The sequence below is a fragment of the Echiichthys vipera genome (genome assembly GCF_963691815.1).
Source record: "Echiichthys vipera genome assembly, chromosome: Y".
NCBI classification, from domain to species: domain Eukaryota; kingdom Metazoa; phylum Chordata; class Actinopteri; order Perciformes; family Trachinidae; genus Echiichthys; species Echiichthys vipera.
Window position 1 is genome coordinate 7,808,258 of NC_139849.1, and position 27,879 is coordinate 7,836,136.

The 27,879-nt window shown below is 40.6% G+C and overlaps 1 protein-coding gene across 1 annotated transcript in view; it reads right to left on the reverse strand.

The window, feature by feature from the left end:
* Positions 1-2,989: 2,989 nt before the first annotated feature.
* The window catches only part of LOC310966202 (guanine nucleotide-binding protein G(I)/G(S)/G(T) subunit beta-1-like), a 46,780-nt gene continuing 21,890 nt past the window's right edge, over positions 2,990-27,879 (reverse strand). Inside the window, exons 2-11 of the mRNA XM_083940057.1 lie at positions 27,740-27,848; positions 27,564-27,602; positions 27,380-27,486; positions 27,020-27,083; positions 25,374-25,536; positions 7,648-7,714; positions 7,322-7,523; positions 7,022-7,238; positions 6,767-6,893; positions 2,990-4,637 (exon numbers count right to left, since the gene is read on the reverse strand). Of these exons, the coding sequence (XP_083796183.1) occupies positions 6,787-6,893; positions 7,022-7,238; positions 7,322-7,523; positions 7,648-7,714; positions 25,374-25,536; positions 27,020-27,083; positions 27,380-27,486; positions 27,564-27,602; positions 27,740-27,796 (1,023 nt within the window). The 5' untranslated portion in view covers positions 27,797-27,848 and the 3' untranslated portion in view covers positions 2,990-4,637; positions 6,767-6,786. The remainder of the gene's footprint in view (positions 4,638-6,766; positions 6,894-7,021; positions 7,239-7,321; positions 7,524-7,647; positions 7,715-25,373; positions 25,537-27,019; positions 27,084-27,379; positions 27,487-27,563; positions 27,603-27,739; positions 27,849-27,879) is intronic.

Genomic DNA, 27,879 nt, shown 5'->3' on the forward strand with positions numbered 1-27,879 from the left:
ACACCCCGAAGAAATAATTCCATTAATATTTAGTCGAGCCTCCTTTTGCTGCTAGAACAGCCTGTAGACGCCTCCTATAGCCACAGACAAGTCCCTGAAGTCTGGCAGGTGGTATTTTGGCCCATTCCTCCTTACAAAAGGCCTCCAGTTCAGTCAGGTTTCTTGGCTTCCGTGCGTACACAGCCTGCTTCAAATCAATCCATACATTTTCAATGATATTAAGGTCTGGGGACTGGGATGGCCATTCCAGAAGATTGTACTTGTGCTTCTGCATGAATTCCTTGGTGGATTTTGAACAGTGCTTAGGATCATTGTCCTGCTGAAAAATCCAACCCTGGCGTAGCTTCAACTTTGTGACAGATTCTTTAACATTCTTGTCAAGAATCTGCTGATACTGAGAGGAATTCATGTGGCCCTCAACTTTAACGAGGTTTCCAGTCCCTCTGCTAGCCACACAGCCCCATAACATGATGGACCCTCCGCCAAATTTCACAGTAGGCAATAAGTTCTTCTCATGGAATGCAGTGTGTTTTCTTCGCCATGCATATCTCCTCCTGTTCTGGCCAAATAACTCCATCTCAGTCTCATCTGAGCACAGTATTTTTTTCCAAAATCCTTCTGGCTTGTCCAGATGTGCTTTAGCATAACCGATGCGACTCTTCTTGTGACGAACACTCAGGAAAAGCTTTTTGCGCAATACCCTTCCAATTAGCTTTTCCTGGTGCAAAGTACGCTGGATTGTGGAACGATGAACAACTACACCATCAGTAGCCAGGTGTTCTTGTAGTTCTCTGGAGGTGGTCTGTGGCTTGTCTGTGACCATTCTAACCATCCTTCGCCTGTGCCTTTCTTGTATTTTTCTTGGCCTACCACATCTTTCCTTCACAAGGACTGTTCCTGTGGCCTTCCATTTCTGCACAACATTTCTGACTGTGGAGACAGACAGTCCAAACCTTCTTGATAATTTCTAGTACCCATCTCCTAATTCATGATAATGAATTATCTTAGTTTTTAGGTTTGTGGAGAGTTGTTTAGATGCCCCCATGTTGCCACACTCTAAGAAAGAACCTAGGACAAGCACAGCCAGCAATTACCTCTGTTAAATAGCCTTAGTCATGATTGGTTCCACCTGTCTTTGTAATTGAAGGTCTCATGAGCTAATCCAAGCAATTATGTGCTGCAACCTGTCAGCTATGAATCTCTACAGGTCTTGAAATGAATGCGATTAAAAGGGTGCCCAAACTTTTGCACATACCATTTTTTACATTTTATTTTATCATAATAAAACTATGTAATGCTACTCTAAGAATTTTGGTCTGGAAAATACTGAAATGTCTACATCTCTGTAGGAAATCAAATCTTGTTGCTGTGATCTTCTCTTATAAAGTTAGAACAAATTATCATGGAATTTTAGAGGGGTGCCCAAACCCTTGCATACCACTGTACCGGGACACTTATCTTCTTTTCTTTGTGCAATAACTTTATCCACCACTTAAGTGCAATAATTTAATCTTACTGCAAATTTTTGTCATATGCAGTCACACATATTTTATCTTATTCATTTCCTCTACATTTAACTTATGATTTAACCTTCTGTGAATTGTATTTGACCTGTATTCTTACATCTACCTCAGATATATTTGACTAAGAGTTTATTGCTTACTGTTTTTTTTTTTTATACCTCCCTTGTGTTTTATTTTAGGCTGCTGGAATCCCAATTTCCTTGCGGGAGTTCATCCCAAAGAATCAGTAAAGAGAAGTCTAAGTGTAACGTGTTGTGTTAGTCTAGCTCCCAGGTGGTGGAGCTAATGTGGCTGATTCAGTAAACGTCACCCAGATTGAGGTATCTCCCTCCCCCCCCAACATCACATGAATAGCCTTTTTTGGTAAGACGAAATGACGAGGCATCAAAGTCTGACAAGATGGCGGCTCCCAGAGGCAAATATGATTGGATCAAGAAAACGGGCCTCCACAGAGAGGCTAGTAGGCTACGTCCATTATTTAATACAGTCTATGGTCATAACTTGCATAGACAGGCTATCCTATCCCTGATTTAAGCAATTTTGGGACATATTCAATTTTGACTTTTTTGGACACACTATACTATAACCAGGAAGAGGGCGTTTTGGATCGTCCGGACGCTAGAGAGCTGCCAGCAGGAGGCTCCACCTACTGACGACAGCAAGTAAAGCTTCTGTGACAGACATCGTCTGATCTACATTACATATATGGTGTGGCCTACATCTGATAAACAGCAACATGGTGTATCAGTGTGTTCTCTAGTGCCACATAGTGGACATCGGAAGAGATAAAAAAAATTTAAATCCATAATTTGCAGTGCCCAATGGCTGATACAGATAATGTCTTGGGTCATGCATGCAGTATGTGATATATGGTTGGGTATGGTTGGGTCTGCCAGCACAGCCCCCCCACCACAAAGTTTCTGTGTAACTTTAAATGTAATGTTAACTTTGTTTTTTTTTTTGATACAGAAAGAAAGCATTTTGATTTCAACAAACTTATGCTATAGTCTAAAACTATAGTATTTTGTACTCCTGGTTTGTCTGACAATGAGATAGCAAGTTGAGCAACACCAAGCAAACTATAATTTATTAATTCACAAAATTGTAACTGTACTTAGTTATGTTTATTTTTTTCTCTATGGACCAGGACAAAATCTACTTAGGTGACCAAAAGAATTAAATGGTCTTAAAAACTAACAAGCTGAACCCACATAATACTACACATCATAATCTAACCGCAAACTTGTATTCAACTACCCATTTTTCCATTCTAAATTTGGTCTTGTGCCGCTTGCCTCACTTTGATCCTCTCCCTCCCTGCACACTAGTGAAAAACTATTTACTGTTAAAAATCTGTTAAAAGCTGAGAAATGTTACACACAAATATACATATGATAAACATGTCCACACATCCAATGCAGCTTTTAGATTCAAGTTAACAAAAAGATCTCAAACAGCTTTTTATTACATTTTTCAATCAATAACACAGTTTAGTAGAGTATCTATCTTGCATCCAGCTCACCTTCTAACACCAACAGACTGAAATGAAATACAAAAAGTGAAAAGGTACATAAGGGTGCGATGCTCTAGAATATTGATAGACAGAGAAAAGGGAATCCATCTCAGTTGAATTGCATTTTTACTTCTGGCTACACAAAAATACATCACATTTATTGTACATCATCGCAGAAAAAAAGAAAAGTGAAAATATGTCACAACTTTAACAAAATTGCTTCTGTATACAGTGAACTGTTGTCATTCAGATGCTCTGATTTTCAATTTAAGACCAAGAAAAAAAATATATACAAAAGTTTGAGTATGGACAGTGTGTGAGGACATTTTTGTTCCATTAAGTGTGAAGATTTAAAGGAGAGAAAAAGGACGGGATAGAATTCTCAGAATTATTATTAAAAAAATGGCATCAATAGAACTGGTAAGCATAATTTACACTAAGTATGCAGTCAATATTAAGTCTTTCTACATTCTCGCCCGCTCTGGTGCATAGCATTACCAGTATTAGTACATGATGTATGCAGAATTTGAGCCAAAAAAAGGCTTCTATTAAGTTCAAGCAATAGATTATTCTCCTTTTCAGAAACTAAACAAAATAAAAACTAGATTTTGCACAATTGAAAGCAAGTCTACAGCACGCACATCTAAATTAACTCATGGCAGACAAAATGAAATGTCTTAACTTAAAACATCAGACCATTATTTTCACACATTGATTTGTACATTTCATTCACAGAGTTGCAACTGCAGTCCCAAGCAAAGAAAGTGTATTATTTAGTCTGGTGAGGTGTTTCACTCAAAGTGGATACTAAACACAATCCCCCATCCACATAATAAAATCCAGCCATGCCCCAATTATCTCAGCACCTACCTTGCCATCCCTGACCCTTCCCACCCAAAGTCAAAGGCATGTACAAGAATTAAGGGGGTTAACTGGATATTTACTCATAATAACTTTTGTACTGTAATGAACATTCATAACACTACTTGGTTAGTTAAAGTATTAGTTGAGAGGCAAAGCTTCTTTGTGTGCAAAAGGCTGTGATGAAACAAAACAGCTAGTATATCAACATCATGGATATTTTGAAAGATGCTTGTGTAATATGATCAAAGCTTTTACTTGCATTACTTGCTGCATGTTTTCTCTCATCTTTCTTATATGATTTAACTGGATTAGAAAGACAAGCTGTAATTCAAATATATCTAAAACAACTAAAAAAAAAAAGAAAGCCATCAAGAATAACAAACCATCAGAGTAGAATTCCTAAAAAATAATTTTTTTTTAATAATAAATAATTTGTACAATTACGCTCCAACATTTGCTTTCCAAACGTACACATTTGCATGGATGAAAGTGTTGTTTTCTCTTTCAAGGTAACACAAAATGGTCCAGAGAGGAATGCACAGGTTTCTGATTTGATACCACAGGAGATCCTTTCTTTACTTGGTGATAAACATTTGTGCTCTTCTTTGTGTAGGAAAGGCATTGGTTTCCCTTCGTTTTTGTGGTGTCTAAGTCAGTTTAAACAGTGTTGAAGAAGATGCTGTGAACATTCGGAAGTTGTAATGGTCTTCAAGTCAACTTTGGAGTGAAAAGAACATCTGGGGATCAAAGACAAATTTTATTTAGAATGTGACTCATCCAATTTGAGCTTTCATTTTAAGACGTAATTGGCAAAGCTATCAAACAACATAGACTAACATAAGAATGCAGGAGGCTGCTTGTGTTTATTAAAAGTACATCTGCAACCAGCTGGAGAACAAGACACCTACAGTTTTTGGCCTAAGTGGGCGCCTGCCAAATCTGAGAAATACATTATGAAAAAAATATATTAAAACATGTCATGTTAAAAATCACAAACCTGCTGTACATACTGTATAGTGGATTTTTTTATTTCTACCGTTTTTATGGCAGAAACACCACAACAGCAACAAAGCTTTACTTTCTTTTTTATAAGTTCTGTTCCACAGGTTGGGCTTATTTCTCTGTAAAGCATGTCTTGCATTGAAAAAAAATTAAGCTTTAAAAGATGCTAGAGACAGTGAAAAAGCAGGATCAATCACGCTTTGTTGATCAAGTTAAAAAGAGAATGCCATAGGGCTGCTCCCTAAAAAACAAAGATTCAAATTATCAGATGATATCTAGTGTAGGGAAAAAATATGTCATTGCGCATTTCCAATCAGCCATTAGTTAGCATGCATTAGCTTAGGGGGCTAACTTGGCGTGTTTACTATATGACGTTACCATCGCTGTCACCCTTAACGTCCTTCTCTCACCAGCAGAGTAGGAAAACATACCACAGTCTTAAATAGCAGTCGTCTCCGGTAAAGGCTAACTATTCCTGAGGGGAGCAAATCTACTACTCCGGTCTGGTTACTCCTACCTCTACTAGTTTCCCTGTTGTGTTTCTCTAACAGCTGCAGCTGTACCCAGCCTCTCTCGTCAGATTAACAAACATCTTCCCGAGGATTTTCAGGCCACATCTCATATCTACTGTGGGGATATGATTATATAAGTGTGCACTACATTACTGCCACCTTTGAAAAATAAACTTCAGAAAATATATTGTTATAGATTGCGTCCAGCTGGATTAGATCCCATCAGAGCAAAACACAAACTTCACAGTCCGCTGCTCTACATTGTGAGCCACTTGAGCTCACACAGCGATCATTGCCAGTCACGTATTAATTAAATACGTCAAAATCCAGGTAACAGTTTGTATTGAGTTGATCTGAAACAACTGGTTACCTTGATTTCCTCTTAGAAAATAGTCATAGGGCGCTGTAATGCAGTGGTCAATATAGATGTAGCTTGTGGAAATCCCCCTTGATAACTACATAATGTAGTGCACAATTATATAATCATAACACCACAGTATATATGAGATGTGGCCTGCAAGATGTTTGTGAATCTGATGAGAGGCTGGGTACAGCTGCTGCAACAGAACAACCTTGTTTTCCTGGCTTGACCACATACAGCTGATCTGGTATCTAGAATCTATTGCTCTTCCTTGGTTCCCCAGATGTGAACACTGAATTTTATGCATTGACTTTGGCCTGTTGAATTTTTTAACGTAGATTTTTTTTACTTTGAATTGTATACATTCTATTTTGATTCTGAATTTGCTATTGAATTTTTTCATTTCAATAATTTTTTTTAACCTTTAAGTTTTTTACTTTGAATTCTTTAACGTTGAATTTATGAACATGGAAAAATAAAGAGTTAAATTCAGAGTCAAATCCTTTAAATACATAACTTAAATGCATACATATTCAGTGCCTGAAATTCAATGGCTTTTTAATTTCAAAACCAGATGACACAGCTTTACTGCCATAGGTGCAGCCCCAGAATTCCAAGATACATTCAAGCTAACAGTGTCTCAAATGTGCAACCCAGCAAAAGAAACAAAGATATTTAATTGAAGCTACAACACTTTTAAACCTGTACCTGTTTACCTGGGATAAAGCAGGTATGAAAATGGGTCAGGGGTGAAAAGGATGGAGGGGGGGAAAGAAAATTTGGAATAAGATTTAAAAGCATCAATCTGATGCTCACATTAATGGATATTGTAAAACACTACAGTGACATCTGAGTGCATATATTGTCTTATATATAAATATTAGCAATAGGCCTCAAAGTGCAACAGCATAACAGCTGATCAAAAAGAGTAGTAATAAGCCAACTCAAAGCTACAAACTTGTCAAAAACAATCCTTGTTAAATGAACATACCTGTTAACCAGAGGTTAACTTCAATTCCAGATCTTCAGAAAACTGTCCCAGGATCCCGTTGCAACTGCCATGCCATCATCAGTAACTCCAAGGCAGCTAACGCGGTTGTCATGTCCGGCCAACACACCTACACAAGAACAACAATTCTCATTTAGTCTACAATACTAAAACAAAAACAGTAAGCAAGTACATTTTATCGCTTTGTCTAATTTTCGACCCATTTTTATAACATGAGATCATGCTTTAACTACTTACCAGCACGGTCAGCTTTTAGTGTGTCCCACACATTACAGTTGAAGTCATCATATCCCGCCAGAAGAAGACGGCCACTCTTTGAGAATGCAACAGACGTGATGCCACATATGATATTGTCATGAGAGTAGATCATTAATTCCTGATCAGCACGCAGATCAAAGAGCCTGCAGGAGGCATCATCGGAGCCTGTGGCAAATGCATTGCCATTAGGGAAGAACTAAAAAGGAGAAATAAATAATTAATGCACAACAGAGGAAACGCATCCCAAAGTGCAATTTCAACCTAAAGAAAATAACTTACACAGATGGCATTGATGTCAGACTCATGGCCAGTGAACGTCTGTCTACACATACCCTCTCGAACATCCCAGAGTTTAGCAGAGGCATCACAAGCACCAGAGACGAATAACCGTGCGTCAGGGGCCAATGACAGGCTCATGACATCACCTGTGTGTCCAGCAAATGTGGTTGTCTGCTGGCCTGTCTCAATGTCCCAAAGTGCACTACAACATAAAATACATGATTGAGATTGCCCTTTGCCATGTCATCAACGTCCTAGCTTTTGCACAAAAATGTTGGCTGGATAACACCTTACAGCAACTCAATATAGGCGATCCTTCTACTTACCAAGTGGTATCTCCTGAGCTTGTAACAATCTGGTTGTCATCAAGAAAGCGACAACAGGACAGGTATCCTGATAAAAAAATAAATAAAAAGGGGGGGGGGGGGGGTTGTTGTTATTTATATGCAGGTATTAAAGCAAAAAAACAAAAACTTCTGACCGATTTTTTTTTCAGGCCAAGTTGTATTGCCTATCTACAGATAATCCTTCTTTGATCCAACCGCCCCCCTGTCACTCCACAACAGGGCTATCACAGTGGTAAGCAGGGGGGACTGCACTTGATAACCTTACACACTAGGGGGCAGCAGTAAGCTTGAAATCTGCTGACAGGATTGAAGGAAAATACATCCTCCAACCACAAAGTGGGTTGCAATGACAGAGTGGCGCTGTCCGCATTTCTGCATGTTGACTTTACAGGAAATAAGCAGAAGAAGAAGTGACATGAGTGACAGTTACAGCAAAATACCGAAATTTGAGAAAACCATGTCTTGCCATGTTTCTGGTGACTCAAACTCACAGGACTTGATGTTGACTGATGGACTGATATTCATCTAATTTAATCAGCCGATTTTCTGCTGTGGAGCTGAATCAACGGTAAGACGGGGCATGACCGTCCTGTTGTCTGTGGGTGTCATTGTTAACATGTGTTTTTTTTTATGTCCACCAAAATGGGCTCTTCAGCTAGCGTTAATGTGGCACAGAGTAGATTTAAATGCATTTGCTCAGCTGTGTTTCATTATACAATATATTTACAGATACAATCGTATATATACACGTGTATTTGCTGAGTAGTCTTTAAATAGTACAAATATCATTTTAAATATAATTACAGATAACCCCAAATAAATGAATTTCTAAAAGAATAAAGTGCAGGCACTCAGGTGGGTTTGAAAAAGTTAAAAACCCTTTATTTTAGTAGGTACAATGAAAAAAACACTAACGCATGTCGGCCTGCTCCTTCCTCAGGGTGCAGGAGCAGGGACACCAGCTGCGCTCCTGTTTCATTTATTTCTAATTTGAGGATAAATGCATGAGATCATCCGTTGGTAGGCTAACGTTTTATAAACTGTTGGTTTGCGCTGCGTTCTTCAGTCGGCTGTTGGTTTTGAACAGTCTGATTAAAACTGGATATCGTTGTTATAGTTGCTGTGTTTCATGTGCTGCGAGTCATTGTTCAGTCATGCACATGTAATTGGAAATTGTGAAATAACAAATATTTTATTTTGTCTTTTCTTTTCCTTCCTTTACCATTTAATACTGTAGGTCTGTGGTTGAACCTGTCTATCTGCCCTGGAGCAGTGTCAGACAGGTTACTTGCAGTATGAGCTAGTCTTTTCTACATGAAATTAAGTTCTCGGGCTGTAGTGCTAAATTTCTTTTTACTACCTTTGACCCCACGTGCATATGTGCACGCGCATTATTAAAATGGTGCACATTTTATAAAGATGTGTAACCTACTGTGACAAGTCTGCATAGACCTAATATGAGTCAACTGTATAAAGGCCTTTACACACCAGGGGAGTCTTTTACCTGTGATTCATTTGCACTTAAATATATATTTATAACTTGTTTTTCTCATGAATTCTTTTTAGGATCAAGGACAATTACGGGGGCTTCCGCACACTGAATGAAAACATCAACCAATCAGGTTGTTAGTTTACTTATTAGGATTATAAGACAACAAAGGCCTGCTGCTAGACCTGATTCATCTATGGATCAGACTGTTACGGCTGTCGTTATTCCCCACTCATGTGTTTTAGAGTTTGTGTATATGCAAAGTAGGATGTGTGGCCTCCTGTCGGGGATTGGTTCGGTCTGGCCCATCCCACTTTCTGGTTCCTGCGGATCCCGATTCACTGGCTCACCTATAAATGGCTTCCCTGAGTGACGATCGCCACACTGTGTTTCTGTGACTCGGACGCCTGGTGCTTTGATGTACATTCAATGTGGTATTGTTCTTTGTGTGAGTTACTACTCCAGAGATGGGACAGCGTAGTTTGCATCTTGCTTCGACTGTAGCTTATGTTTGGTAAGGCTAGGGATAGGGGTGCTTCTCACAGTGGGCCTCATTTATAAATCTTGCGTGAAAACGGGCGCAGATCTGAGCGCAGAATTGGTCGTAGTAAAGGACCCACGTGTGATTTATGAAACATTCGTATCTGACCAATCTCAGCGTACGAATGAGCGGGCCTTGATAAATGCAGCGGCTGAATTCGATCGTCATTAACATGTTACGCCTGAAATATTCCTGGTTCGGAGGCCTCGCCCACTGAGGTCTAACATGGAGAGGAGAAACACTGGTACGAAAAGAAACTTTTCCGACACAGAGATCGGCATCCTGACATCCGAGATTGGGCAAAATAAAAATGTGCTTTTTGGCAGTCTTAAGAGTGGAATAAAAGGGGCCCATCATAAAAACACTGTATGGAAAAGAATAACTGAGGGTGTCAACCCGAAAAAAGCGCTCCACTGTGACCCGTGTGCGCCTGTGCGCACTGCTGAACCTTCGCTCCGGCTCTGTAGCGGGGCTTGCCAGCGGGGTTATTAGGTATTCCGTTAGACCTTTGTCACCTAGAAGAACCATACCAAAATGTTAATCATCTGATATCTTGTTTGATTTAATGCAATTTATCGAGGGTAGCCACTAAGCGAGGAGATGACTTTGGCTCTGCAGTGCGCTTTCCTTTTCATTCAAGAAAGCGCAACAGCTTCAACCGCTTGTCCCTGTCGGGGTCGCGGGGGGGCTGGAGCCGAGCTGTTTTGAAATATAAAAGAATCGCGTGCACAGCAAATACACAGGCTGAAATTTGCGTACACGACCTCAGACCAGACGTGAGATTTGATCGTAGCTCCCGCTCACGTCCAAATTGATAAATGCCGGAGTTTGCCAGGAAATGGTCATACGCACGTTTTTCTGCCGTACGTTCGTTTGATAAATGAGGGCCATTGTGTTTGGTTCTAAAGGATTAGTTAAGTGGATGATCTTTTGTGTGCCTTTTGTTTCAGCTCTAGTTTCAAAAGAGAGAGTTTCAAGAGAGTATATTGTAGTTCTGTACGTTTTCTTTTCTACTTTTAAACTTTATTGTTAATAAATAATTGGCGGGTAATTGGGTGCCATGTTCAGTCTAGAAAGCTTTGTGGCTCGTCCTTGAAGAATTAAAAATCAATGTGTTAGTGTGTGTATTAGTAATAATTCAATTAATAATCATGTGTCAGCATGTGTACTAGTAATGATTAATAAGAGTGTGATAATCAATGATTGAAGAATTAATAATCATATGTTAGCGAGTTTATTAGTAATGATTAATAAGAATGTGATAAGTGTGATTATTAGGTATGATCATTTAAAGTGTGATAGTGATTATTAGTCCAAGCTCAAACTTTTCTGTTTCCAAAAGCACACAAACTTTTGACTCAATCTTTTTCTGCTTTCTCCAAAAGCACAGGAACAGTAAGTCGGTCAAGGTCACAAAGACAATGAACTAGCCATGTTGCAAATATGCACCTGGCAAAGTTAGTTGAGATTAGGGAAGTTGCTGTACGTGTTGTGCTTTCTTCACAGATAAAGAAGAAGACTCCTGCTCTACAGAGGCTACTCCTACGCACAGGGAGGAAGATGGAGGCTGGAGCAACTGCTACTTCTAAAATACACATATGCACGCACAAGCGCACACATAACCACGCCTTTGTAACAAGTTTATATGCTGGAGTTTTTAGAATAGATATCAGAACTTCTTGCCTCTGATCACGGGTACTGTGTGCTCACAGTTACTCTAGATAGAGAATAGAACATTTCTCCAGACGTCTGTATCATCCGATGTCCTTCTGCTAATAAATGCCTGCTGGCGCACTAAACTACCAACGACTCTGCTGACTCCAGAAAGCCTCCTGTAGAATTTGAATTACGCAATATATACTCTGCTAGGTCCTTTTGATTGGTGTGAAATTCTGAAAAGTATTGTGTAAAATTCCTACAGAGAAACTTGGTGACCCCGGACGTGATTCTGACAAGGAGGCTCAGGTAAAAGGAGCTGCAGAGGTTGGACCGGTGACCACGCGGAGTCACTGGGAACCTCCTGGGGCCGACTGAACTTCTCCACAAGGGCCCATCACTGACAAAAGGTAAGCAGTCACCTATTCTTCTTAAGAAGTGAAGACTGTGATTCGGCCTTAAAATCTAAATTGGTGGAGAATGTCAGTATGTTTCCTAGAGGTTAATTTGATCCAAATTTAGCCGGGGGACTGACGATTGAAAAAAGGCCTGTTAAACTGATTTGGAATCAGTATAAGTAAAAGGTAAAGGAGTGTTGGGATCATAAATCCCGACAGGTCCTAGGCGCATAAACGGTGCTCAGTAAGACGTTCAGGGAACGCAGAAAGGCCGGAGGCTGTAGAGACCCTCGAATATACATTAGGCATTAAGGACTAAAAGCGCCACAGGGGGATAGCCCCTAGGTGAGCCTAGAAAGCCACCATAGGTCTGGGACCTAAAGGTTCTGGGAACCAAAGAAAAAATTGTAGGTCTGGGACCTAAGGTTCTGGGAACCAAAGTGTAAGAAATACTTAAAAACTGTGTTTGTTTGTGGGATTGTTGTGTGGGAAGTTTCGAGGATAATAGAGAACACAAACAGATAAAAGTGTGAGTAGGTTTCTGTGGTGGTGGATACACCCTGTCTGTAGCCGCTGATGGTGAAACACTGTCAGTAGAAGCTTGTTGCAGACATCACAGAAAAGCCTGACGATTAAACTCACCACTGGTCTTCTCTTATCTGGGGGTACATAAATAACGGGGCTGTGACACTCGGCTTTTGGTCATTAAAACTAGTGATTTATACGTCTCACTCCGCTCTATCACGGTAGAGTAGAAGCTTGAGTGAGGGGAGGATCACTGGGGACTAGATCCACTGACCGGATAACGAGTGTGTGTGAAAAAAGAATAAATAAATACCTGTGAATAGTACTTTAACAGCTGAAATAACTATGACAGGCCCTGTAGAGTCCCGGCTGATTGATGGTCGGACTCTTTAACTGATGGTTCACAAGTGTTTATTTTTGGGCAAAATAGATGATACAGTTGCTCCATTAAATCTTTTGACACCTTAAAGACTCTGAACACACCGTGAACACAACGTGAACAATAAGAGTAAGAGCTATGGAATGAAACAAAAATAATATGTAATAAATAAATAAATAATACCATCTATATAATATCATGTTCAAAAATATCAAAATAGTGTGTTTTTAACCTTTTACAGAAAATGAATTGTCATTTACAATCATGACATATCCTTTAAACCTATTTTATCTTAATTATAAACTCAGAATAGAGTGCAATAAACAAACATATTTAACTTAAAAAATGATATTATAACAGTTATTATATCAGTTTGCGGCTTTAACTTCCAAAGATTGTTAATGCACACAAAAATAATGCTGTATTTATTAAAAACTAGCAAGCAGTGTAATGAAATAATTGTCTCCTTCAGAAAGACAGATGCTCTGAATCGTTCCAAAACAGCGTTACTGATTAAATTAAAAGCTTAAAATAGACTTGTATAAAACGATGCAAAGCAACACAAGGACATCCCGTTTTGATAACGCATTAAGCACCACATAAAACAAAATGATGACAAACCTTGTGCCTTTATCCACCAGGTGCTTAACAAACTTGTCGGTTTACATTTCCTTGAGTTTTTGCACTTTTGATAGACCCGTTTGCAATACACTTAACTTTCTGTAAAGTTGTTCTTTTTTTTCCGTTTACGGTTACACTCTATCAAAATAAAAGCACAAGCCTAAAAACAGGAAGTAACGGTAAAATGCAACTACACATTTTAAGAGATTTCTCATGAAAATGCAACTACACATTTTGGGAATATGATGTGCTATATTAAAGGTAATTTACAGGCCCAGGATTAGGTTGGGATGAATACTGGCAGCGAGTAGCAGGACGGGTGAAGCGAGCCAGAGAATATGGTAAAATATGTATGTATATGTATGTAATATATGGTTCAGTTAGAGGAGGAGTTAGAGGAGGACAGAGCACGTGAAGAAGTAGTGGGAAACAGAAATAATGGTCTGAGTAGGTTGTGGCATAAGAGAAAGAAGGAGGAGAAGGAATAGGAGAAGAGGGAGGAGCGAAGAGCAGATTTGCATATGGCCGGACTGGCAGCTGAGAGTGTAGAGACAGCTGAGAAATAGGGCAGAAGAGAAGGAGGCAGAAACAGTACCCCCACCCTATCCACACCCACCCCCGTCACCATCAGCCCCTTCAGCAAGTAGAATTTATCCAGATTTGTCTTTACAGTTACCTACGATTGAGGCAGAAGGAAGTATGAAGGTAAGAATGAGAAGAAACGCAGATTATGAGGATACAAAAAAGAGGGAAGCAAGACTATAGTATAATAACAGGTGAATCTGAGAGGGTGAGACTTCAGACAGAAGAGGAGAGACAGTGGGAGGAGGAAAAACAGTAGGAGAAGGAGAGACAGCGTCAGAGAGGAGCGCAAGATGAGGAAAGGAGGGTGCATGAGAAAGGAGGGGCTTTCGGAGAGACAGTATGAGAGAAGAAGTTAGAGGGAGAAATAGAGGGAGCAGCAACAAGGACAAAACTGCTGTTTAATGAAAAAACACCTACTAACATCCACAGACACCAAGCAGGAAAACCCAAACCTGAGACTGACTTAACTGACTCAGACCACTCTGACTATGACTGTAGAAGCCAGAAAAGCGACAAACACGGGAGAAAGAGACAGGGATTTAAAAACAAACACGTAAAATCAGTATGATGAGTTCAGGCTCAGAGGGGGAGGAAGAGGAGATACTATGGTCAGAATGCGGAAGCAGAGGACCAGGAACTAAGACTAGGGACAGGACCACCGATATATATAAACAATTTAGTTTAGCAGACAAGGAACACATGAATGCACAACTACCACCACTTAGTGACGGAGCTGGAACATGGTGACAGAAATTAGCTGGTCTAACCGTAGGCACAGAGCTCACCATGAATGACTGAATGAATTTTATTTTTGGTTCTACATTAGATGTTAAATAAAATGACATAATATTTTGACAATTTCAACCAAAGAAAGGATTTGGCTGAAGCAACTTGCTTTTATTAGCCAACCCTAACATCACAGTTCTGACTTATTTACTTATGATTAAACATATATTTGATTAAAAGTATATTTATTTATACCTAAATAAATGAAATAATTTACTTACTTTATATACATTTAAACATATTATACATGTAAACATACATACACATACTCACAAAGCAAAAATCAAAATCTGCAAAATCAAAATTCATATTTGCTTAATTAAGGTTTACTTTTTAATAATCAAAATGAATAACATTTCCATTTTTATTTATTTATTTATTTTGCTCTTTTCCAATTATAACATTTATACATATGCATTAATTATTTCAAATTTCAAGGTCTTTTAAATATCGGTCGTGTTGTAATTACTTTCAGTTTATCATTAAGGTCATTCCACATTTTTACACCAATAACGGACGCGGACGCGCATCTTTGTCTAATGTTAGTTCTTGCTTTTCTTGTTTCAAATCGAAGCAGTCCTCTTAAATTATAGCAATTGTTTCTTAATTTAATTAAGGATTGAATAACTGTAGGAAGATTTTTTACAGCTCTGAATAAGATTTCAAGTATTTTTAGCTTGACTATATCTGTAAATTTTAAAATATTATATTTTATGAAAAGCTCCTTAGTAGAGTCACGGTATCCCATCATAGGTGATGTGAGAGGATTAAGATTCAAGATTCAAGAAGCTTTATTTATCCCGAGGGAAATTATTTTGCAACAGTTTCAATTCAAAGATGGGAAAGGATCAGAGTAACAATAAGCTAACATAATCAAAATAAAGCTAACATCAAATAAATCAAACAATAACTAAATGTGACAGAGTGCAACGGACATAGTGGTTAAACGTAGATATATACAATAAACAACAATACACAGCGTGCAGTTTAGCAGCATGTTGAAATAAAATAGGTACAAACTAAATAAGTGGTAAAGAGCGATAAGTGATAACAGTGTTAAAAATGTAGCAGCATTTCCTACAGAACTCAGAATTAATTGGACAGAAATACGGATTAGGGACAACAGACCAATTAGATTTAGATGTAGGAAAGACTGGCAGGAAAGGTCAGGAACAATCCAGGGTCAGATCCACTGCAGGGATCAATGTTTAAAGCTGCAGTTATGAAAGGAACAGATAAGGAAGTGCAGGCAAAGATGGAGGATGACCCCAGAGCAGACACAGATCCATTACACATATGGATGAGGACACTTCAACATCACATGCGTAGAGCAGATGAAAGAAAGGCTGTGAGCAAAACAGAGATAGATAATTTGAAAATACAACTGACCAAATTACAGTTAGAGACACAAGCACAAATGAGCCAACAACAGGAGGAGCCAGCGCCAATGGGAATCCCCAGTTCCAGTTGCCCCAGTTGCAGGCCAATTTTATACAGGACCCCCTCCCCAGGGACCATGGAACCCGCCAGGACCATGGGGCCCACCACAATCAAATTATAGAGGAGGAAGAGGACGAGGCTTTAATCCTCGAGGAGGTTATGGAAGGGGCAGGGGCGGACCACCGGGGGCCAGGGACAATGGGTGTTTCATGTGTGGAGGTCATGGACATTGGGCCCGAGACTGTCCACAAAACCAGAGAGGTCTACCAAGAGGGGGACCCCCGCCACAGCAGCAACAACAGCAGGTGCCATCACAACCACAACTGGCCCCAGATAACCAGTTGCCCCAAGGCACCGGGTATCCAGACCAATACTAGGGGTGCCCAGGGTCAAGGGCAAGGGGAGAGGCTGACTCCTTGCTACGGGAGAAGTGAACGAACGAAAAGTGAACTTTTTAGTCGATACAGGAGCAACACATTCAACTCTGATACAACCTCAGTTCGGTCAACAGCTCTCCAAATATTCCATAGACCTTGTGGGATTTGGAGGACAGCCAATGCCACTCCCTTTCACAGAACCCTTCCCCACTAAAATAGCTGGTTACCAGTTTCATCAAAGCTATGTATATTCGCCACAATGCCCAATCTCACTGCTAGGAAGAGACGTCCTAGTCAGATTAAAAGCATCTATCCTATGTGGCCCACAGGGGGTGCAAGTTCATTTCCCTAATAGGGTAAAAATAGACTGTTCAGAGACAATTACTTCAAGATGTAACATTGGACAATGGATCCTAGGGGAAGATCCTGATCAGCAGCAACAGTTGGCCAACGTTTACTGGACTCAATTGAAAGAGGACCCAGACCCGCCAATTACCAATGTTTTGAAACTGTATCAACAATGGACACCGTGGATTCACTCAGTGCACCCATATAAACCGGTCCCTGACGTTCCCCACTGTACTTTTCTCTATGACCGCACCCAAACTGAAGAAGTGTATGAGGAAAGAGTTAGGGAAGTAGAGGGTTCCCCTTGGACACTGACTTTGGACTGTATATATATATATATATCAGAATCAGAATCAGAAAACCTTTAATGTCCCGCAGAGGAGGAAATTCTTTTGTCACAGCACCAACAGAATATTACAAAATAAGATAAAAAATAGCAAAAATAAGCAATAAAGTTAAATTTTAAAAAGGTAAGAAATAGAAATAGACATATATACATATTCACATGACATGGTGCAGTTGTTCTTGTTTTGTTTGTTTTGTAATAATATAATATGGAGTGAATAAATATGAGTAAATAAGACCAAATAGTGCAAAAACAGAAGTGACCATAGTTCATAGTACATATGTATCAAAGAAAGGAGTAGTAGCACAAGTCCTGCTCACTGCAGAGCAGGCAGAGTGGTACAACATGGGTGACACTGCAGCACCCCATATTAGCTAAGCATTAGGAGAAGGAAGTCAAGCTAAAGATTTAAAACCCATGGTAAAAACAAAATCTCAGTTACAGGACTGGGATTAAGCCACAATCCCGGCAGTCACATACTCTAAAGAAGGACAGGTGTACAAGATCACTCATCACATCACCTCACAATCAGAATTAGAGAAAAAGGTAATCCAGGCATCCACTCAAAATTTTGACCAGGCATAGTGTAATAGCGTTAATCTCATCATCCGTTTTTACTCTATCAGGCTCTCGACTGAGAAAAGTAGAGGACGGCTTAAATGCAAATATAATGTACACACACAAAGGAGTTAATGCAGCGAGCTGTTTAGCAGTTCCAGATGACGAAAACCCACATGACTGCATTCCACTGACAACGCAAGCCATTATAGTGAGACCCGACTTGCATGCAAAATCACAGGATCGACCAGACATTGACTTGTATGTATACGGCTGCTGTTTCAGAAAAGATAATGGAAGACTAAACGCAGCATGGGCAGTGGTTATCAAAGATCAGGGAAAGTTTGAGACACTAAGTACAGGAGAAGTGACAGAAAAACCGTCAGCTCAGCGAGAGGAAGTGATGGCAGTGACAGCAGCTTGTAAGCATGGTGAGGGAAAGAGAGTGAACATATACGATAGATAGATAGATAGATAGATAGATAGATAGATAGATAGATAGATAGATAGATAGATAGATAGATAGATAGATAGATAGATAGATAGATAGATAGATAGATAGATAGATAGATAGATAGATAGATAGATAGATAGATAGATAGATAGATAGATAGATAGATAGATAGATAACTTTATTTTTCCCCGAGGGGAAATTAGGTCATCGTAGCAGCGGTACAAAACAATCAGAAATACTAAAAATAAGATAAAATATAAAATACAAAATATGAACAACAATAAAATAAAATAAAAGTACAGTATCGCAGATAAACACATTATTACAATGTGCTGTGTGGATTTTAATGTGCAAGAGAGATAAAGGTGCATTTCAGTGATAGGTCACTTTGAGTAGTGTTAGTTTATTCCCTGAGCGTCGCTCAGCGTGGCTGTGCAGCGTTGTACAGTCTGATGGCAGGCATATGCAGACTCTGCATAGGCCAGTGCAGCAGTGCATTGTCAGTTGAAAGAGTGAGAGAGAGCAGGTTTTGTGACAGCTTCAGGTCTGCCTATTAAGCATGAGGAGGAAATGAGGACAGAGAAAATAGCTAAAATGATGGCAACTATAGGTTTATCATGATTAGACTGTTTGCCTATGGCATTATACTCTAAGAGGGCTAGTGTGAACAGAGAAAAGAAATTAACCCCTTATGAGTTATTTACAGGTCGCACCATCCCTGGACCAAGACACCAGGAACCGCTGCAGCCAGGGGCCACACCAGGACTAGCACGGTCCCAGGTGACTCAACTCCAAGGCTGGGTAAAGACATTGTCAGGAAGCCAAGGGGGGTCAGGACCAGTACCCGCCTCACTGACTCTGTTAGGAGAACCTTGGGTGTATGTATAGATATTGAAAAGAAAGTGGACACAATTGTAGGTGGACAGGACCCCATAAGGTAGTGGAGCAAACCTCCACAGCAGTAAAAATACAGGGAAGTGACAAGTGGATTCACCTTTCAAGGTGTAGACAGGGGGAGGAGCCCAAAAGGTCCTTAGATCAAGTCAGAACAGATCTAACCGAACAGGGTTAAGGGACTTCTGTAAATAAATATAATCTATGATTGACCCACATACACCAATAGTAAAGAACACCACAGTATATAGAGTTGATAAATAGGGTAAAGGGGTTAAGTAGGAGTAGAGAACAAACAGTGTGTGTGTGGACACTTAGTGTGTTTATTGTAATATTCATTATTTTAGTGGTAATTTATCTCATATGTGCATGGTTTGATAATTGTTAGAGTTATAGAACTTGGCAGGCCACGTCCGTGGCATCCCTTTAGACATCCAGGATTTTGTGGTCTCGGAGGAATGATCACTCTGGTGAGTGATCAACAGGGGGAATTGAAGAATTAAAAATCAATGTGTTAGTGTGTGTATTAGTAATAATTCAATTAATAATCATGTGTCAGCATGTGTACTAGTAATGATTAATAAGAGTGTGATAATCAATGATTGAAGAATTAATAATCATATGTTAGCGAGTTTATTAGTAATGATTAATAAGAATGTGATAAGTGTGATTATTAGGTATGATCATTTAAAGTGTGATAGTGATTATTAGTCCAAGCTCAAACTTTTCTGTTTCCAAAAGCACACAAACTTTTGACTCAATCTTTTTCTGCTTTCTCCAAAAGCACAGGAACAGTAAGTCGGTCAAGGTCACAAAGACAATGAACTAGCCATGTTGCAAATATGCACCTGGCAAAGTTAGTTGAGATTAGGGAAGTTGCTGTACGTGTTGTGCTTTCTTCACAGATAAAGAAGAAGACTCCTGCTCTACAGAGGCTACTCCTACGCACAGGGAGGAAGATGGAGGCTGGAGCAACTGCTACTTCTAAAATACACATATGCACGCACAAGCGCACACATAACCACGCCTTTGTAACAAGTTTATATGCTGGAGTTTTTAGAATAGATATCAGAACTTCTTGCCTCTGATCACGGGTACTGTGTGCTCACAGTTACTCTAGATAGAGAATAGAACATTTCTCCAGACGTCTGTATCATCCGATGTCCTTCTGCTAATAAATGCCTGCTGGCGCACTAAACTACCAACGACTCTGCTGACTCCAGAAAGCCTCCTGTAGAATTTGAATTACGCAATATATACTCTGCTAGGTCCTTTTGATTGGTGTGAAATTCTGAAAAGTATTGTGTAAAATTCCTACATCCTTCACTGGATCAGATAGATACCTGCCGGGAGGTTGATCTGATACAAATTGTGAATCACTTTGAGATCTCCTTCTCAAGGCAAATACTGAAAAAAGAGCTTAAAGCTCTAATTGTTGGTAAGTTGGTGGAATGGGAGATTATTGCGTTGCCTGCACAGGCTGAGCTTCCTGTGCTTGTGGCTGGCACCCTGACTGCTGGGAAGGGTGGTGTAAGCCTTGAGGCGCAAGCAGCCTTGAGGGCGGAAGGCGAGGTAGATGGACGAGGTAAAAAGCCGGTCACACTCCCCCATTATGATCAGTACTGGTTTCAGAGACGAGGCCCGACTGAAAGTCCGCCTTGCCCGTCTTCAAATGGAATCTCAGGAAAAGACAAGCACAAGACAAGCATAGTTACAGTTCCAGCTGGAAGTAAAAAAGCTGGAGATCGAAGCTGACAGAGCTGTGAGGCTGCGTCAGCTGGAACTTGAATCACAGAAAGAGGCTCATGTGCAAAGTGTATCAACCGATGCACAGATGTCTCACCCTTCCACCTTCACCTCGAATTCCCTTTGATATTAGTAAGCACATTGCATTAGTACCTGTATTTTGAGAGACGGAAGTGGATTCGTACTTTGGTGTTTTTGAACGTCTTGCCTCGGCTTTGCGGTGGCCCACTGAAGTATGGCCTCTCCTACGTCAGTGCAAAATTAATGGGAAAGCCCAAGACGCTGTAGCTGCACTCCCGCTGGAGGACAGTTTCTGATTCTGTTAAAGCCGCAATTTTGCGCACGTTTGAGTTGGTCCCCAAAGCTTATAGACAGAAATTCCGACATCATAAGAAAACCCCAAATCAGACTTATGCTGAGTTCGCTAGGGAAAAGGGAACCCTATTTGATAAGTGGAGCAAGACATGTCAGGCAAAGGACTTTAATTTGTTACGTGAGTTAATTTTGTTAGAAGATTTTAAGAGGTGTTTGCCTGACCGTATTGGTGTATATTTGAATGAGCAAAACGTAGCTGCTGCTATACTAGCAGACGAGTATGTGCTGACTAACAAGACAGTCAGTGTCTGTTGAAAAGCCCTGTTCTACACTGGCTGCACTACCTATGTTCCACCGCCTAAGGGCATTGGATTAATCAGGGTGGGGTCATGTAACAATACTGAGATGGGGAATGGCGACAGTCTTGACGCTTGCTTTGAACCTTTGTTTTTGACGGGTTAGTATCATTAACAGGTCCGCCTGTTGATCAGTGGTCGGTGCGCGTGTTGAGAGACACAGCCTGCTCTCAATCAGTAATTCTGGCATCAGCGTTGCCTTTTATGGGACAATCCGCCTGTGGTAATGGGTCTGTATTACGCGCCATTGAAATGGGATACGTCCCAGGGCATTTATCAATTTGGACATGAGCGGGAGCTACGATCAAATCTCACGTCAGGTCTAAGATCGTGTACGCAAATTTGAGCCTGTGTGTGTGCAGCACAGCAAAACCTGTCTGAAAATAATGAACAAACCTCAGCTGTCATTAAGCATAAGCAGTCACATATTAAGTACTGATCAAAACAGAATCTTAAAACGAATAAAAAAAATAAAAATTGTGGTTGGAGCGATTGATTGTACTCATGTGCGTCTGAAGGCACCATCCATGAATGATTACGCATTCATCAATCGCCAAAACTACCACTCGATAAACGTACAGGTGATTTGTGATGCCAAGCTGTCGCTTTTAAACGTGGTGGCCAGGTGACCAGGGGGGGCACACGATTCTTTTAAATATCAAAACAGCTCGGCTCCAGCCCCCCGCGACCCCGACATTGAATGAATGAATGTGTTGGCGCGCGGCTGCAGCAAGACGCACTGCAGAGCCAAAGTCATCTCCTCAGTTCGTGGCTACCCTCGATAAATTGCATTAAATCAAACAAGGTCTCAGATGATTAACATCTTGGTATGGTTCTTCTAGATGACAAAGGTATCCTCTTACGGAATACCTAATAACCCGCCGGTAGTGCCGGTGTTGTGCGGTAGAGTAGTAAATAAACTACTCCTATAGGTGGAAACAACAGCCTTCTGATCCAGGATATCACCTATAATGCGAGGGGGTGCATTTCACGGCAGGGGTGCTGAATACGGCACACCTGTCCAACAGTGCGCACAGGCGCACACGGGTCTCAGTGGAGCGCTGCCTCGGTTTGACTTCCTCCGTTATTCTTATACAGCGTTTTTATGGGCCCCTTTTATTCCACTCTTAAGACTGCCAAAAAGCTCAGCTTTATTTTGCTCCATCTCGGATGTCAGGATGCCGATCTGTCTGTCGGAAAAGTTTCTTTTCTAACCAGCGTTCCTTCCCTCCATGTTTGACCTCAGTGGGCGAGGCCTCCGAAACAGGAATATTTAGGGGCGTAACATGTTCATGACGATCGAATTCAACCGCCGCATTTATCAAGGCCCGCTCATTCGTACGCTGAGATTGGTCAGATACGAATGTTTCATAAATCACACGTGGGTCCTTTCCTACGACCAATTCTGCGCTCAGATCTGCACCCGTTTCCACGCAAGTTTGATAAATGAGGCCCATTGAGTCTAAGTTAGTTACTGGCTTTTTCCCCATAGCCATCTGCCCGGCATTGCCAATTCAAGGTATTGTATTGTTAATGGGGAATGACATTGCTGGCAGTAAAGCGACACCTGCACTGGAAGTGTTGGATTTCCTTAGGGTGCACTAAGGTATCTCGGGTAATACCAGCGACTCCAGAGTTGTTCCCTATGTGTGTAGTTAAACGCGCGCAGGCACGCAAAATTCTCATGTCAGCCTTCTCAGAGGAAGTGGGAGCGGAGAAGACGGAGGCCAATGTCGTAACATCTCGGTACAGAACCGCAGAGTTAGTTCACCCTGCCAGCCCGGAACAGACGTCACAAAGCGGCGCGGCGCAAAAAGCGGATCCAACATTAAAGATATGCTTTTCCAGTGCGGAACAGACGTCACAAAGCGGCACGGCGCTCCCGTTTACCCGAGAGCGTCTGTGCGCGCCGCAAAAAGCGGATCCAACATTAAAGATATGCTTTTCCAGCGTGGTGAGTGCCGACAAAGCAAGTGGTGAAAAGGTAGCCTATCTTTTTGATAAAGATGTCTTGGTGCGTAAATGGTCCCCTTTGATAGCTGCTGACTCGGACTGGGATACTGCTTCTGCTTACCGACAGCATGTTTTGTCTGTGGCACATGAGAGTCAATGGTCAGGACATCTGGGTGTAGCAAAATCGTATCAGCTTATTCTCAAGCATATCTTTTGGCCTGGGTTGAAAACCGATGTTACTTAGTACTGTCGCTGTTGCCATGTGTGCCAGGTTGCCGCGCATGAAGCCGTTCAGGAATCCGGAGATTCAGTCCAGCGAAACTCGTCTTTGGTCACAAGCCCTGCGTCATTAAATCCTTACATGATAAATTCCTGTCACCCAGTACCTCACTGGAGAAAAACGTGTTGGATTATGTTTGTTACGATTGTCTCAGTGACACAGATTATGTTATGTCCACTCCTGCGAGGAGGAGGAGGAAAACACGGGTTTGCCATATTAACATTTTAAAACTGTATCATTCCAGGGGCGGGGATGTAGCGCTGGTAGACGCTGAGAGCACTCAGCTGTCGGGTAACTTGGGCGTTTCAGCGCTGATTGTGGCTGGAGACTCCAATCTGTCTGATGTTGATTACCCGGTAACACGTACAATCTCCCACCAAGGGGCTCGGCTCTCAAACTCTGAGGCATTGAAAATGCTGCCTTCGCAGCTGCATCACCTGACGACAGAGCAGTAGAGTGACCTAACAGGTGTAATAGGCCATTTTCCTTGTATCTTCAATGATGTGCCGACTAGAACTACTGTTCTCCAGCATGACATCGAAGTGAAAAATACACAGCCCATTAAACAGCATCCCTACCGCACCAACCAGGTGAAACGTGAGTTGATGAGAAAAGAGGCAGAGTATCTTCTGCAAAACAGCTTAGCCATACATATGGAGTTCCCCATGTCTTTTAGAGGCCAAGTCCGACAGCTCCCCTAGGTTTATAACTGACTTCAGAAAGGTAAATACTGTTACTGCTGTGGACTCCTATCCTCTGCCCCGTATAGAGGATTGTATTGATAATTTAGGCACAGCCAAGTACGTCACTAAACTGGATCTGCTAAAAGGCTATTGGCACGAGCCTCTGACAGGCCGTGCCTCCAAAATAGCCGCATTTGTTACACCCGACAACTTTCTGCAATACATGGTGATGGCGTTCCGTATGTGTAGCGCTCCAGCCACCTTTCAAAGGTTGGTGAACACTGTCTTGGCTGGGCTGACTAACTGTAACGCATATTTAAACGATCTTATTATATACACCAAAACCTGGGAGGAGCACATACAGACACTGGAGCAAGTGTTTGCGCGGCTTGCTCGGCATCTCTCACGCTGAATTTGGCGAAAAGTGATTTTGGAAAGGCCACAGTCACTTATCTGGGAAAGCAGGTGGGACAGGTCTGCCCAGTGGAGGCCAAAGTTCTAGCTCTGGGCTGTTCTGTTATCCCTTATTCTATTTTGTACAGTTGTTTTTAATTTCACATTTAGCTCTGGGCTTTTCTGTTATCCATAATTCTATTTTGTACAGTTTTTACTTCATATTTAGCTCTGGGCTGTTCTGTTATCCCTTACTCTATTTTGTACAGTTTTTTTTTTTATTTCATATTTAGCTCTGGGCTTTTCTGTTATCCCTACATCTATTTTGTTCAGTTTTTATTTCATATTTAACTCTGGGCACTTTTGTTATCCCTAATTCTATTTTGTTCAGTTTTTATTTCATATTTAGCTCTGGGCTGTTCTGGTATCCCTAATTCTATTTTGTACAGATTTTTATTTCATATTTAGCTCTTGGCTGACGGAAATCCGCCGTGGTGAATGAAAACTTTAATCCCTGTATATGCATGTCAGATATACGTAAAACTATCAGTAGAAAACTAACCAGGAGAGTAGATCATGTACCTGTATGTCCAGCAAGCTCACGGCTCACACGTACATTCCCCTCACGTGTTTTCAGGTTGTAGATGGAGCAGATGTTGTCTAAGCCACCACATGCCACATAATTTCCTGAAGGTGCATATGCACAAGTCATGACCCAGGAAGATCGAAGTGGGATGGCATGAACCTACAACAAAAGTGACCACACACGTTCATTTACTTAAAAGTCCATTTTACAGAAAAGTCAGTATTTTTACAGTAGTTAGTTTTACAAGTCGGGTAACTAAAAAGGTCAGATTTCATACATTTTAGAGAGCAACCATTATTTTAAAAAGCTTTTATTAGTAAATATGTAAGATGACCTTTGACACCATATTGTAGCACTTTAGAAATACCAGGATGCCAATATAATCTGTTAAATGTATAATATCCACGAGTGTCATTACCTGTGGGTACTAGTCTGATATACCGTATGCATTTCAAGGTCAAACTAATTCTACTTTTATTACTATACACCCACTGCTCGTGTACCCGGCCCAAAGTCAGAGTAACATCCATGTCAGGTCAGCAAGTGAAGCACCCACAACCAAAGTAACAAGAGCAAGTGGAAGAGCGCAGAATCCTGTATAATCATGAATTATTTCTATGTGGATAGAAACATAATTGTATAGACCAATCAATAATCTGCAATCACAGAGAGTGTAATCGGGCATCTTAAATTAAAGGCTGAAACCAGTAGTGTTTCCATTTGTGAGCCCCTATAAGGGTTAAGGTATTCCATATACTATTTGACCTCAATCTGTAGTATTCTACTCTTCTCAGTAGTTCTAGAGATGCATTGGAAAAACGACCCTTTACTCTTTTAATTCCCAGTTGGACAGAACATAATTCTCATTTTAAAATTTTCTGTCTGTAGTGGGGAGGGTAAAATTGCCTATTAGGGTAAGCAAACTGCGCACCACTTCCATCCATCCCACTAACTGCACACCAGCCCCAAGGCAAAAGCCACAAATGCCCCTCTCTCAGCTGACTTGCAACTCTTTTAAATTTATTCCAAATGAATGCTGCAGTTCCACAAAAACAGGTGCATTCCGCAAAATATAGTGCAGCAGGAACAATATGAAAAGGCTTAACAAAGATGCATAGTCAGTGACACGATGCACCAGAAACCAAGCCCATATTCATCTGTATCTGCTTTTCCTGCAAGTTTTAAAAACATAGCAGCTATTACTTTATTTGCATTAAGATGGAAACATTGACATGCCTTCATCTGCAAGTATAAACTGTTGCTATTACTTTGCTTGTCAATTAAATGACACAAAGTGGTATTTGCAGATTCAACCATTACTTCATTAAATACTGTTACTTTTGTGGTTGCTTGGATCTCTTAGACTGTCTGTCTTTGTCTCTCTCTGTCCATCTGTCTGTCTTTTCTCTCCTTCCCCAACCGGTGCAGACAGATGTCCGTCCTCAATAGGGAAGGTTTTCGTTGCCACTGTACTCAATGGGGGAATTGTTGGGTCTATGTAAATCATAAATAAGTCATAGAGTGTGGTCTATTCCTACTCTGTAAAGTGTCCTGAGATAACGTTTGTTATGAATTGGCACTATTAATACAGTATAATTGAATTTAACACCTGTCAAAAAAAAAAAAAAAATTCATGACTTACCTTATTTGTGGTATAGCTGTCCCAAATAATGAGTTTGCCATCTTGAGAGGCACTGACCAAGAGCCTACAAAAATGAGAACAGCGATAACACCACCACAATAATCTCAGTCGTCACATAAAATCTGTTTATATCTATAATCATAAGCCACATTCTGAGGTAAGGAAAAAGATACCTGAAACCCTGCTGAAAAACATGTCATAACACAATATTAACTGCATCAAAGTAATAAGTCTTACATTTTGGCATCTGCAAACTTCTGAACTTTGCTCAAAATTTGACATAAAGCAAAAAGAAAAAAAACAGGAACAAACAAAATCACCATTTACACGATAAATCATAAATTCTGGCAGTTAATTTACCTGGAATCTGTTCCCCAATGCATGGCGTAGATTTTAGCCAAATGACCCCGCAGAGTTCGTCTTGTACGCATCTGGATTCGGCCAACAGGGTCAATATTAGCTGTGATCTGCAAAACATTAAGTGCTCGGGTTAATTTCACACCAAATGCTTTTCAACAACAAAGGTCAGTATGTCAAATGTTACCTGTGATAATGTGGCATCTGTGCATGCTTTCCTGGCATCCTGAAAAGAAAAAAAAACTCAAATCTTTAGAGCAGGATTGCTCATGTGTGTCTTTGTTGGATAAGCTTAATTCTGCCTTAACCTGTAAATGATAATGGCATAAACGTGTTTTAAAAAAAAATTTGTTTATTACTCACTCTGATCTGATTTTTGAGCTGCTCTGCCTCTTGGCGTAACTGGTCCAGTTCACTCATTTTATTCTTCTTATTTAGTTACCTTACTCCAGCTACCGGGGCACTTGTTGATCTAAGAAGAAAAACAAGCATTTTAATCATTT